This window comes from Gallus gallus, chromosome 2 (genome assembly GCF_016699485.2).
Source record: "Gallus gallus isolate bGalGal1 chromosome 2, bGalGal1.mat.broiler.GRCg7b, whole genome shotgun sequence".
Lineage (NCBI taxonomy): Eukaryota > Metazoa > Chordata > Aves > Galliformes > Phasianidae > Gallus > Gallus gallus.
This window is the reverse complement of record NC_052533.1, coordinates 149,466,624-149,481,074: the sequence shown is the minus strand read 5'-3', so window position 1 is coordinate 149,481,074 and position 14,451 is coordinate 149,466,624. Positions and strand designations below refer to the sequence as shown.

The 14,451-nt window shown below is 63.4% G+C and overlaps 1 protein-coding gene across 19 annotated transcripts in view; it reads right to left on the bottom strand.

Annotated features, from left to right (window-relative positions):
• The window catches only part of LOC121109775 (plectin-like), a 160,878-nt gene that overhangs the window by 26,214 nt on the left and 120,213 nt on the right, over positions 1–14,451 (bottom strand). For all 19 annotated transcript variants that reach the window (XM_046935805.1, XM_040695628.2, XM_040695629.2 and 16 more), the window contains 2 exons: positions 7,900–7,977; positions 4,020–4,112 (listed from right to left, as the gene is read on the bottom strand). In XM_046935805.1, the coding sequence (XP_046791761.1) occupies positions 4,020–4,112; positions 7,900–7,977 (171 nt within the window). The remainder of the gene's footprint in view (positions 1–4,019; positions 4,113–7,899; positions 7,978–14,451) is intronic.

The following is a 14,451-nucleotide window of genomic DNA, read 5'->3' as shown; positions in this document are numbered from 1 at the left end:
TACTGCAATGCAATGCACTGCATCACATGTCCTCCGACTGCCCCGACACCTGGATGTCCGAGATCTGAAATGCAACCATGCGTTACTGCAATGCAATGCACGGCACTGCACTGCCCCGACACCTGGATGTCCGAGATCTGAAATGCAACCATGCATTACTGCAATGCTATGCAATGCCCTGCATCACCACACCAAGCTACTCTGACAGCTGGGTGTTCCAGATCTGAAATGCAACCGTGCATTACTGCAATGCAACGCACTGCACAGTGCATCACATGTCCTCCGACTGCCCCGACAGCTGGATGTCCGAGATCTGAAATGCAACCATGCATTACTGCACTGCAATGCCCTGCATCACCGCACAGCGCTGCCCTGACAGCTGGATGTCCGAGATCTGAAATGCAACCATGCATTACTGCAATGCAATGCAATGCCCTGCATCACCACACCAAGCTACTCTGACAGCTGGGTGTTCCAGATCTGAAATGCAACCGTGCATTACTGCGTCACTGCACAGCATCACATGTCCTCCGACTGCCCTGACACCTGGATGTCCGAGATCTGAAATGCAACCATGCATTACTGCATCACTGCAATGCCCTGCATCACCGCACAGCGCTGCTCTGACAGCTGGATGTCCGAGGTCTGAAATGCAACCATGCATTACTGCAATGCAATGCACTGCATCATCACACAGCGTTACTCTGACACCTGGATGTCCAAGATCTGAAATGCAACCATGCGTTACTGCAATGCAATGCACGGCACAGCGCTGCCCTGACACCTGGATGTCCGAGATCTGAAATGCAACCGTGCATTACTGTGCTGCAACGCACTGCATCACCACACTGAGCTACTCTGACAGCTGGATGTCCGAGATCTGAAATGCAACCGTGCATTACTGCATCACTGCGCTGCACTGCATCACCGCACAGTGCTGCCCTGACAGCTGGGTGTCCGAGATCTGAAATGCAACCATGCATTACTGCGCTGCAACGCACTGCATCATCATACAGTGCTACTCTGACAGCTGGCTGTTCCAGATCTGAAATGCAACCATGCATTACTGTGCTGCATCGCTGCACTGCACTGCCCTGACAGCTGGATGTCCGAGATCTGAAATGCAACCCTGCATTACTGCGCTGCAACGCACTGTATCACCGCACAGCAATGCCCTGACACCTGAAATGCAACCATGCATTACTGCACTGCAATGCACTGCATCACCACACTGAGCTACTCTGACAGCTGGATGTCCGAGATCTGAAATGCAACCATGCGTTACTGCAATGCAATGCACTGCATCACATGTCCTCCGACTGCCCCGACACCTGCATGTCCGAGATCTGAAATGCAACCATGCATTACTGCATCACTGCAATGCCCTGAATCACCGCACAGCGCTACTCTGACAGCTGGGTATTCCAGATCTGAAGTGCAACCATGCATTACTGCATCACTGCAATGCCCTGCATCACCGCACAGCGCTGCCCTGACAGCTGGATGTCCGAGATCTGAAATGCAACCATGCATTACTGCAATGCAATGCAATGCCCTGCATCACCACACCAAGCTACTCTGACAGCTGGGTGTTCCAGATCTGAAATGCAACCGTGCATTACTGCATCACTGCACTGTGCATCACATGTCCTCCGACTGCCCCGACACCTGGATGTCCGAGATCTGAAATGCAACCATGCATTACTGCAATGCAATGCACTGCACAGTGCATCACATGTCCTCCGACTGCCCCGACACCTGGATGTCCGAGATCTAAAATGCAACCCTGCGTTACTGCAATGCAATGCACTGCATCACATGTCCTCCGACTGCCCCGACACCTGGATGTCCGAGATCTGAAATGCAACCATGCGTTACTGCAATGCAATGCACGGCACTGCACTGCCCTGACACCTGGTTGTCCGAGATCTGAAATGCAACCCTGCATTACTGCATCACTGCACTGCATCACATGTCCTCCGACTGCCCCGACACCTGGATGTCCGAGATCTGAAATGCAACCATGCATTACTGCGCTGCAAGGCACTGCACTGCGCTGCCCTGACAGCTGGATGTCCGAGATCTGAAATGCAACCATGCGTTACTGCATCACTGCAATGCCCTGCATCACCGCACAGCGATGCCCCGACAGCTGGGTGTCCGAGATCTGAAATGCAACCATGCGTTACTGCAATGCAATGCACTGCATCACATGTCCTCCGACTGCCCCGACACCTGGATGTCCGAGATCTGAAATGCAACCATGCGTTACTGCATCACTGCACTGCATCACATGTCCTCCGACTGCCCCGACACCTGGATGTCCGAGATCTGAAATGCAACCCTGCATTACTGCAATGCAATGCACTGCACTGCACTGCCCTGACAGCTGGATGTCCGAGATCTGAAATGCAACCCTGCGTTACTGCAATGCAATGCACTGCATCACATGTCCTCCGACTGCCCTGACAGCTGGATGTCCGAGATCTGAAATGCAACCCTGCATTACTGCGCTGCAATGCACTGCACAGTGCATCACATGTTCTCCGACTGCCCTGACACCTGGATGTCCGAGATCTGAAATGCAACCATGCATTACTGCATCACTGCCATGCCCTGCATCACCGCACAGCGCTGCCCTGACACCTGGATGTCCGAGATCTGAAATGCAACCCTGCATTACTGCGCTGCAACACACTGCATCATCACACAGCGCTACTCTGACAGCTGGGTATTCCAGATCTGAAGTGCAACCATGCATTACTGCATCACTGCGCTGCACTGCACTGCCCTGACAGCTGGATGTCCGAGATCTGAAATGCAACCATGCATCACTGCACTGCAATGCACGGCACAGTGCTGCCCCGACACCTGGATGTCCGAGATCTGAAATGCAACCATGCATTACTGCGCTGCAACGCACTGCATCACCACACTGAGCTACTCTGACAGCTGGGTGTCCAAGATCTGAAATGCAACCATGCATCACTGTGCTGCAACGCACTGCAACACATCGCTGTGCTGCCCTGACACCTGCGTGTCTGAGATCTGCAATGCAACCTTTCATTACTGCAATGCAATGCAATGCAATGCATCACCACACTGTGCTGCCCCAACAGCTGCATGTCTGAGATGTGCAATGCAACCCTGCATTACTGCAATGCAATGCAATGCATCACCACAGTGTGCTGCCCCAACAGCTGCATGTCTGAGATCTGCAATGCAACCCTGCATTACTGCAATGCAATGCAATGCAATGCATCACCACACTGTGCTGCCCCGACAGCTGCATGTCCGAGATCTGCATCACCACCACTGCAGCCGCACTGCACTGCACCATCACTGCATTCGCACTGCATTGCATCATCACTGCAGCCCCACTGCACCCACAATGCAGCAGCCCTGCAGCCGCCCTGCACTGCACTGCACCACTGCTCCCACACTGCAGCACCACCGCTGCAGCCACAGTGCACTGCACTGCACCACCACTGCACTGCACTTCCAATGCACTGCATCACCACTGCAGCCCCACTGCACTGTGGCCCCACTGCACTGACTCATCACTGCAGGCCCACTGCACTGTATCATCACTGCAGCCCCACTCCGCTGCAGCCCCACTGTGCTGAGTCATCACTGCAGCCCCACTGCACTGCATCATCACTACAACCCCACTGCAGCCCCACTGTGTTGAGACATCACTGCAGCCCCACTGCACTGCGGCCCCGCTGCAGCTGCATTGCACTGCATCATCACTGCAGCCCCAATGCAGCTGCATCGCACTGCATCATCACTGCAGCCCCACTGCACTGCAGCCCCACTGCACCGCAGCCCCACTGCAGCCCCCCACTGCACCGCAGCCCCACAGCAGCCCCACTGCACCACGGCCCCACAGCAGCCCCACTGCACTGCGGCTCCACAGCAGCCCCACTGCATCACGGCCCCACTGCAGCCCCACTGCACCGCAGCCCCACTGCACTGCATCATCGCTGCAGCCCCACAGCAGCCCCACAGGCGCCCACCTGGAAGTGTAGGATGATGGTCCAGATGAGGCCCAGCGTCAGTTTGGGGTTCCCATCGGCGATGTCATCATTGCGGATGTTCACCAACTTCACCTGCAGGGATGCGGCGCTATGGGGCAGAGCTATGGGGCGGGGCTATGGGGCAGGGCTATGGGGTGGGGTTATGGGGTGTGGCTATGGGGCAGGGCTATGGGGTGTGGCTATGGGGCAGGGCTGTGGGGTGCGGCTATGGGGTGGGGTTATGGGGTGGTGCTATGGGACAGGGCTGTGGGGCAGGGCTATGGGGTGGGGCTATGGGGCAGAGCTATGGGGCAGCACTATGGAGCAGCACTATGGGGTGGGGCTATGGGGTGGGGTTATGGGGTGGTGCTATGGGACAGGGCTATGGGGCAGGGCTATGGGGTGGGGCTATGGGGTGGAGCTATGGGGCGGCACTATGGGGTGGGGCTATGGGGTGGGGCTATGGGGTGGGGTTATGGGGCGGGGTTATGGGGCGGGGCTATGGGGTGGGGTTATGGGGTGGGGCTATGGGGCAGGGCTATGGGGTGGTGCCTGGTGCCATGGGGCAGGGCTGTGGGGCAGAGCTATGGGGCAGGGCTATGGGGTGGGGTTATGGGGTGGTGCTATGGGACGGCGCTATGGGGCAGAGCTATGGGGAGCACTGTGGGGAGGCACTATGGGGAAGGGCTATGGGGCGGGGCTATGGGTCAGGGCTATGGGGTGGGGTTATGGGGCGGGGTTATGGGGTGGGGCTATGGGGTGGGGTTATGGGGCAGTGCTATGGTGTGGTGCTATGGGGCAGGGCTATAGGGCAGAGCTATGGGGAGCACTGTGGGGAGGCACTATGGGGAAGGGCTATGGGGCGGGGCTATGGGTCAGGGCTATGGGGTGGGGCTATGGGGTGGGGTTATGGGGCAGTGCTATGGGGTGGTGCTATGGGGCAGGGCTATGCCCCTGCAGCCCCCCAGGTGCCCCCCCAACCCCCCAAATGCCCCCCCCAGCCCCCCAGGTTCCCCCCCAGTGCCCCCCGAGCCCCCCAGGTGCCCCCCAGGAGCCCCCCCAGCCCCCCAAATGCCCCCCCCAAACCCCCCAGGTGCCCCCCAAGGTGCCCCCCCAGCCCCCCAAATGCCCTCCCCAGCCCCTCAGGTGCCCCCCAAGGTGCCCCCCCTGTGCCCCCCAAGTCCCCCCAGCCTCCCAAATGCCCTCCCTGTGCCCCTCCAGTTCGCGACGTGCCCCCCCCAGCCCCCCAAGTGCCCCCCCAGCCCCCCCCGTTCCCCCCCTCAACCCCCCAAATGTCCCCTCCAGCCCCCCCCTTTTCCCCCCCCAACCCCCCAAAAGCCCTCCCCAGCCCCCCCTCTGCCCCCCCCTCTGCCCCCCAGTTCCCCCCCAGCCCCCCAAGTGCCCCCCCAGCCCCCCAGGTGCCCCCCAAGGTGCCCCCCCCGAGCCCCCCCAGTTCCCCCCCAGCCCCCCAAGTGCCCCCCCAGCCCCCCAGGTGCCCCCCAAGTAACACCCCCCGAGCCCCCCCAGTTCCCCCCAGCCCCCCAAGTGCACCCCCAGCCCCCCAGGTGCCCCCCAAGTAACACCCCCCGAGCCCCCCCAGCCCCCCCAGTTCCCCCCCAGCCCCCCAAGTGCCCCCCCATCCCCCCAGGTGCCCCCAAGGTGACCCCCCCGAGCCCCCCCAGCTCCTCAGTTCCCCCCCTGAGCCCCCCCAGTTCCCCCCCAGCCCCCCAAGTGCCCCCCCAGCCCCCCAGGTGCCCCCCAAGTAACACCCCCCGAGCCCCCCCAGCCCCCCCAGTTCCCTCCCAGCCCCCCAAGTGCCCCCCCAGCCCCCCAGGTGCCCCCCAAGGTGCCCCCCCCGAGCTCCCCCAGCCCCCCCAGTTCCCCCCCAGCCCCCCAAGTGCCCCCCAGCCCCCCAGGTGCCCCCCCAGTTCCCCCCCAGCCCCCCAAGTGCCCCCCCAGCCCCCCAGGTGCCCCCCAAGTAACACCCCCCGAGCCCCCCCAGTTCCCCCCCAGCCCCCCAAGTGCCCCCCCAGCCCCCCAGGTGCCCCCCAAGTAACACCCCCCGAGCCCCCCCAGCCCCCCAGTTCCCCCCCAGCCCCCAAGTGCCCCCCCAGCCCCCCAGGTGCCCCCCAAGTAACACCCCCGAGCCCCCCCAGCTCCTCAATTCCCCCCCAGCCCCCCAAATGCCTTCCCCAGCCCCCCAGGAGCCCCCCAAGTCCCCCCAGGTGCCCCCCATGTGCTCCCCCTCAACCCCCCAGCCCCCCAAGTACCCCCAAGTAACACCCCCCGAGCCCCCCCAGCCCCCCCAGTTCCCCCCCAGCCCCCCAAGTGCCCCCCAAGTCCCCCCAGGTGCCCCCCATGTGCTCCCCCTCAACCCCCCAAAAGCCCTTCCCAGCCCCCCTGTTCCCCCCCCCAGCCCCCCAGGTGCCCCCCAAGGTGCCCCCCCCGAGCCCCCCCAGCCCCCCCAGTTCCCCCCCAGCCCCCCAAGTGCCCCCCCAGCCCCCCAGGTGCCCCCCAAGGTGCCCCCCCCGAGCCCCCCCAGCCCCCCAAGTGCCCCCCCATCCCCCCAGGTGCCCCCCAAGGTGACCCCCCCGAGCCCCCCCAGCTCCTCAGTTCCCCCCCAGCCCCCCAAATGCCCTCCCCAGCCCCCCAGGAGCCCCCCAAGTCCCCCCAGGTGCCCCCCATGTGCTCCCCCTCAACCCCCCAGCCCCCCAAGTGCCCCCCAAATAACACCCCCCGAGCCCCCCCAGCCCCCCCAGTTCCCCCCCAGCCCCCCAAATGCCCTCCCCAGCCCCCCAGGAGCCCCTTCCAGCCCCCCAGGTGCCCCCCCAGCCCCCCCTTTCCCCCCCCCCAACCCCCCAAAAGCCCTCCCCAGCCCCCCCTCTGCCCCCCTCTCTGCCCCCCAGTTCTCGCCCAGCCCCCCAAGTGCCCCCCCAGCCCCCCAGGTGCCCCCCAAGTAACACCCCCCGAGCCCCCCCAGTTCCCCCCCAGCCCCCCAAGTGCCCCCCCAGCCCCCCAAGTGCCCCCCAAGTAACACCCCCCGAGCCCCCCCAGCCCCCCCAGTTCCCCCCCAGCCCCCCAAGTGCCCCCCCAGCCCCCCAGGTGCCCCCCAAGTAACACCCCCCGAGCCCCCCCAGTTCCCCCCCAGCCCCCCAAGTGCCCCCCCAGCCCCCCAGGTGCCCCCCAAGTAACACCCCCCGAGCCCCCCCAGCCCCCCAAGTGCCCCCCCATCCCCCCAGGTGCCCCCCAAGGTGACCCCCCCGAGCCCCCCCAGCTCCTCAATTCCCCCCCAGCCCCCCAAATGCCTTCCCCAGCCCCCCAGGAGCCCCCCAAGTCCCCCCAGGTGCCCCCCATGTGCTCCCCCTCAACCCCCCAGCCCCCCAAGTGCCCCCCAAGTAACACCCCCCGAGCCCCCCCAGCCCCCCCAGTTCCCCCCCAGCCCCCCAAGTGCCCCCCCAGCCCCCCAGGTGCCCCCCATGTGCTCCCCCTCAACCCCCCAAAAGCCCTCCCCAGCCCCCCTTTTCCCCCCCCAACCCCCCAAAAGCCCTCCCCAGCCCCCCCTCTGCCCCCCTCTCTGCCCCCCAGTTCTCGCCCAGCCCCCCAAGTGCCCCCCCAGCCCCCCAGGTGCCCCCCAAGTAACACCCCCCGAGCCCCCCCAGTTCCCCCCCAGCCCCCCAAGTGCCCCCCCAGCCCCCCAGGTGCCCCCCAAGTAACACCCCCCGAGCCCCCCCAGCCCCCCCAGTTCCCCCCCAGCCCCCCAAGTGCCCCCCCAGCCCCCCAGGTGCCCCCCAAGTAACACCCCCCGAGCCCCCCCAGCCCCCCCAGTTCCCCCCCAGCCCCCCAAGTGCCCCCGGTGCCCCCCATGTGTGGGGCAGCGTACCTGGCGGTGCCGCAGGTAGTCCAGCGCCATCTGCACGTTCTGCAGTTTGTGGAAGCGCATTCGGCCCTTCTCGCGCGGCTGCGGGGAAACAGCGCTCGCACACCCATAGGGCCGCCCCATAGCGACGCCCCATAGCGACGCCCCATACAGCCGCCCCATAGCGACACCCCATAGTGACGCCCCATAGCGACGCCCCATACAGCCGCCCCAGAGCGACACCCCATGGAGCTGCCCCATAGCGACACCCCATACAGCCACCCCATAGCGACACCCCATAGTGACACCCCATAGGGCCGCCCCATACAGCCGCCCCATAGCGACACCCCATACGGCCGCCCCATAGCAACACCCCATATGGCCGCCCCATACAGCCGCCCCATAGCGACACCCCATAGCGACACCCCATACAGCCGCCCCATAGCGACACCCCATAGTGACACCCCATAGGGCCGCCCCATACAGCCGCCCCATAGCGACACCCCATAGTGACACCCCATACAGCCGCCCCATAGCGACACCCCATAGTGACACCCCATAGGGCCGCCCCATACAGCCGCCCCATAGCGACACCCCATACGGCCGCCCCATAGCAACACCCCATATGGCCGCCCCATACAGCCGCCCCATAGCGACACCCCATAGCGACACCCCATACAGCCGCCCCATAGCGACACCCCATAGTGACACCCCATAGGGCCGCCCCATACAGCCGCCCCATAGCGACACCCCATACGGCCGCCCCATAGCAACACCCCATATGGCCGCCCCATACAGCCGCCCCATAGCGACACCCCATAGCGACACACCATAGGGCCACCCCATAGCGACACCCCATAGCGACACCCCATAGGGCCGCCCCATAGAGCCACCCCATAGCGACACCCCATAGGGCCGCCCCATACAGCCGCCCCATAGCGACACCCCATACAGCCGCCCCATACAGCCACCCCATAGCGACACCTCATAGTGACACCCCATAGAGCCGCCCCATAGCGACGCCCCATAGCGACACCCCATAGGGCCGCCCCATACAGCCGCCCCATAGTGACACCCCATACAGCCGCCCAATACAGCCGCCCCATACAGCCGCCCCATAGTGACACCCCATACGGCCGCCCCATACAGCCACCCCATAGCGACACCTCATAGTGACACCCCATAGAGCCGCCCCATAGCGACGCCCCGTAGCGACACCCCATATGGCCGCCCCATACAGCCGCCCCATAGCGACACCCCATAGCGACACCCCATACGGCCGCCCCATACAGCCGCCCCATAGCGACACCACATACAGCTGCCCCATAGTGACACCCCATAGAGCCACCCCATAGAGCCGCCCCATAGCGACACCCCATATGGCCGCCCCATACAGCCGCCCCATAGCGACACCCCATAGCGACACCCCATACGGCCGCCCCATACAGCTGCCCCATAGCGACACCCCATACGGCCGCCCCATAGTGACACCCCATACGGCCGCCCCATACAGCCGCCCCATAGCGACACCACATACAGCCGCCCCATAGCGACGCCCCATAGCGACGCCCCATAGGGCCGCCCCATAGCGACACCCCATAGCGACACCCCATAGGGCCGCCCCATACAGCCGCCCCATAGCGACACCCCATAGTGACACCCCATACGGCCGCCCCATACAGCCGCCCCATAGCGACAACCCATACGGCCGCCCCATAGCGACACCACATAGCGACACCCCATGGGCCGCCCCATAGCGACGCCCCATAGGGCCGCCCCATAGCGACACCCCATACGGCCGCCCCATACAGCCGCCCCATAGCGACACCACATACAGCTGCCCCATAGTGACATCCCATAGAGCCACCCCATAGAGCCGCCCCATTGCGACACCCCATAGTGACACCCCATACGGCCGCCCCATAGCGACACCCCATAGTGACACCCCATAGCGACACCCCATACAGCCGCCCCATAGCGACACCCCATAGTGACACCCCATAGGGCCACCCCATACAGCCGCCCCATAGCGACACCCCATAGTGACACCCCATAGGGCCGCCCCATACAGCCGCCCCATACAGCCGCCCCATAGCGACACCCCATAGGGCCGCCCCATACAGCCGCCCCATAGCGACACCCCATAGGGCCACCCCATACAGCCGCCCCATAGTGACACCCCATACGGCCGCCCCATAGTGACACCCCATACGGCCGCCCCATACAGCCGCCCCATAGCGACACCCCATAGGGCCGCCCCATACAGCCGCCCCATAGCGACACCCCATACGGCCGCCCCATACAGCCGCCCCATAGCGACACCCCATATGGCCGCCCCATACAGCCGCCCCATAGCGACACCCCGTAGTGACACCCCATACAGCCGCCCCATAGCGACACCCCATAGTGACACCCCATAGGGCCGCCCCATACAGCCGCCCCATAGCGACACCCCATAGGGCCGCCCCATAGCGACACCCCATACGGCCGCCCCATACAGCCGCCCCATAGCGACACCCCATACAGCCGCCCCATAGAGCTCCTCATAGAGCGACCCCGTAAGGCCGCCCCATAGTGACACCCGATACAGCCGCCCCATAGAGCTCCTCATAGAGCCACCCAATAGAGCCGCCCCATAGCGACACCCCATAGTGACACCCCATAGGGCCACCCCATACAGCCGCCCCATAGCGACACCCCATAGTGACACCCCATAGGGCCGCCCCATACAGCCGCCCCATAGCGACACCCCATACAGCCGCCCCATAGAGCTCCTCATAGAGCGACCCCGTAAGGCCGCCCCATAGCGACACCCCATAGTGACATCCCATAGGGCCGCCCCATACAGCCGCCCCATACAGCCGCCCCATAGCGACACCCCATAGGGCCGCCCCATACAGCCGCCCCATAGCGACACCCCATAGGGCCACCCCATACAGACGCCCCATAGTGACACCCCATACGGCCGCCCCATAGAGCCGCCCCATAGCGACACCCCATACGGTCGCCCCATAGAGCCGCCCCAGAGCGACACCCCATACAGCCGCCCCATAGGACTGCCCCATAGCAACCCCCGATACGGCCGCCCCATAGCGACACCCCATAGGGCCGCCCCATAGAGCTCCCCATAGAGCCACTCCATAGAGCTGCCCCATAGAGCCACCCCATAGAGCTGCCCCATAGAGCTGCCCCATGGAGTCGCCCCATAAAGCCGCCCCATAGCGACACCCCATACGGTCGCCCCATAGTGACACCCCATGGCACTGCCCCATAGAGACCCCATGGAATGGTCCCATAGAGACCCCATGGCACTGCCCCATGGAGACCCCATGGAATGCCCCATAGAGACCCCACAAATGGCCCCATAGAGACCCCATTGCACTGCCCCATAGACACCCCATGGAATGGCCCCATAGAGACCCCATGGAATGCTCCATAGAGACCCCATGGAATGGCCCCATAGAGACCCCATTGCACTGCCCCATAGAGACCCCATGGCACTGCCCAACAGAGACCCTATGGACTGGCCCCATAGACACCCCATTGCACTGCCCCACAGAGACCCCATGGCACTGCCCCATAGAGACCCCATGGCACTGCCCCATAGAGACCCCATGGAATGCCCCATAGAGACCCCACAAATGGCCCCATAGGGCCCCATGGCACTGCCCCATAGAGACCCCATGGAATGCCCCATAGAGACCCCATGGAATGGCCCCATAGAGACCCCATGGCACTGCCCCATAGACACCCCATGGCACTGCCCCACAAAGAACCCATGGCACTGCCCCATAGAGACCCCATGGCACTGCCCAACAGAGACCCCATGGACTGGCCCCATAGACACCCCATTGCACTGCCCCACAGAGACCCCATGGCACTGCCCCATAGAGACCCCATGGAATGGCCCCATAGAGACCCCATGGCACTGCCCCATAGAGACCACCCCATGGAATGGCCCCATAGAGACCCCATGGAATGCCCCATAGAGACCCCATGGCACTGCCCCATAGAGACCCCATGGCACTGCCCCACAAAGAACCCATGGCACTGCCCCATAGAGACCCCATGGAATGGCCCCATAGAGACCCCATGGCACTGCCCCATAGACACCCCATGGAATGGCCCCATAGAGACCCCATGGCACTGCCCCATAGACAACCCATGGAATGGCCCCATAGAGACCCCATGGAATGGCCCCATGGAGACCCCATGGCACTGCCCCATAGAGACCCCATGGAATGGCCCCATGGAGACCCCATGGAATGCCCCATAGAGACCCCATGGAATCCCCCCATAGAGACCCCATGGCACTGCCCCATAGAGACCCCATGGCACTGCCCCATAGAGACCTCATGGCACTGCCCAACAGAGACCCCATGGACTGGCCCCATAGACACCCCATTGCACTGCCCCACAGAGACCCCATGGCACTGCCCCATAGAGACCCCATGGAATGGCCCCATAGACACCCCATGGCACTGCCCCATAGAGACCCCACAAATGGCCCCATAGACACCCCATGGCACTGCCCCATAGAGACCCCATGGAATGCCCCATAGAGACCCCATGGAATGGCCCCATAGAGACCCCATGGCACTGCCCCATAGACAACCCATGGAATGGCCCCATAGAGACCTCATGGCACTGCCCCATAGACACCCCATGGAATGGCCCCATAGAGACCCCATGGCACTGCCCCACAGAGACCCCATGGAATGCCCCATAGAGACCCCATGGCACTGCCCCATAGAGACCCCATGGCACTGCCCCATAGACACCCCATGGAATGGCCCCATAGAGACCCCATGGAATGGCCCCATAGAGACCCCATTGCACTGCCCCATAGAGACCCCATGGAATGCCCCATAGAGACCCCATGGAATGGCCCCATAGAGACCCATGGCACTGCCCCATAGAGACCACCCCATGGCACTGCCCCATAGAGACCCCATGGCACTGCCCCATAGACACCCCATGGAATGCCCCATAGACACCCCATGGAATGGCCCCATAGAGACCCCATGGCACTGCCCCATAGAGACCCCATGGAATGGCCCCATTGAGACCCCACAGAATGGCCCCACAGAGACCCCATGGAATGCTCCATAGAGACCCCATGGAATGGCCCCATAGAGACCCCATGGCACTGCCCCATAGAGACCACCCCATGGAATGGCCCCATACAGACCCCATGGAATGCCCCATAGAGACCCCATGGAATGGCCCCATAGAGACCCCATGGCACTGCCCCATAGAGACCCCATGGAATGGCCCCATAGAGACCCCATGGAATGCCCCACAGAGACCCCATGGCACTGCCCCATAGAGACCCCATGGCACTGCCCCACAAAGAACCCATGGCACTGCCCCATAGAGACCCCATGGAATGGCCCCATAGAGACCCCATGGCACTGCCCCATAGACACCCCATGGAATGGCCCCATGGAGACCCCATGGAATGCCCCATAGAGACCCCATGGCACTGCCCCATAGAGACCTCATGGCACTGCCCCATAGAGACACCATGGAATGGCCCCATAGAGACCCCATGGCACTGCCCCACAGAGACCCCATGGAATGGCCCCATAGAGACCCCATGGAATGCCCCATAGAGACCCCATGGCACTGCCCCATAGAGACCCCATGGAATGGCCCATAGAGACCCCATGGAATGGCCCCATAGAGACCCCATGGCACTGTCCCATAGAGACCCCATGGAATGGCCCATAGAGACCCCATGGAATGGCCCCATAGAGACCCCATGGCACTGCCCCATAGAGACCCCATGGCACTGCCCCATAGAGACCCCATGGCCCTATATTTTGCCCCATGGAATGGCCCCATAGTGTGCCCCACAGCACCACCCCATGGCATGGCCCTATATTGTGCCCCACAACACCACCCCATATAACCACCCCATGGCATGGCCCTATATTGTGCCCCATGGCATGGCCCTATATTGTGCCCCACAGCACCACGCCATGGCATGGCCCTATATTGTGCCCCACAGAACCCCCCCATGGCATGGCCCTATAGTGTGCCCCACAGCACCACCCCATAGCATGGCCCTATATTGTGCCCCACAGCACCACCCCATGGCATGGCCCTATATTGTGCCCCACAGCACCACCCCATGGCACGGCCCTATATTGTGCCCCATGGATCCCCCCATGGCATGGCCCTATAGTGTGCCCCACAGAACCCCCCCAATCACATGGCCCTATATTGTGCCCCATGGCACGGCCCTATATTGTGCCCCACAGCACCACCCCATGGCATGGCCCTATATTGTGCCCCATGGCATGGCCCTATATTGTGCCCCACAGAACCCCCCCATGGCATGGCCCTATATTGTGCCCCACAGCACCACGCCATGGCATGGCCCTATATTGTGCCCCACAGAACCCCCCCATGGCATGGCCCTATAGTGTGCCCCACAGCACCACCCCATAGCATGGCCCTATATTGTGCCCCACAGCACCACCCCATGGCATGGCCCTATATTGTGCCCCACAGCACCACCCCATGGCACGGCCCTATATTGTGCCCCATGGATCCCCCCATGGCATGGCC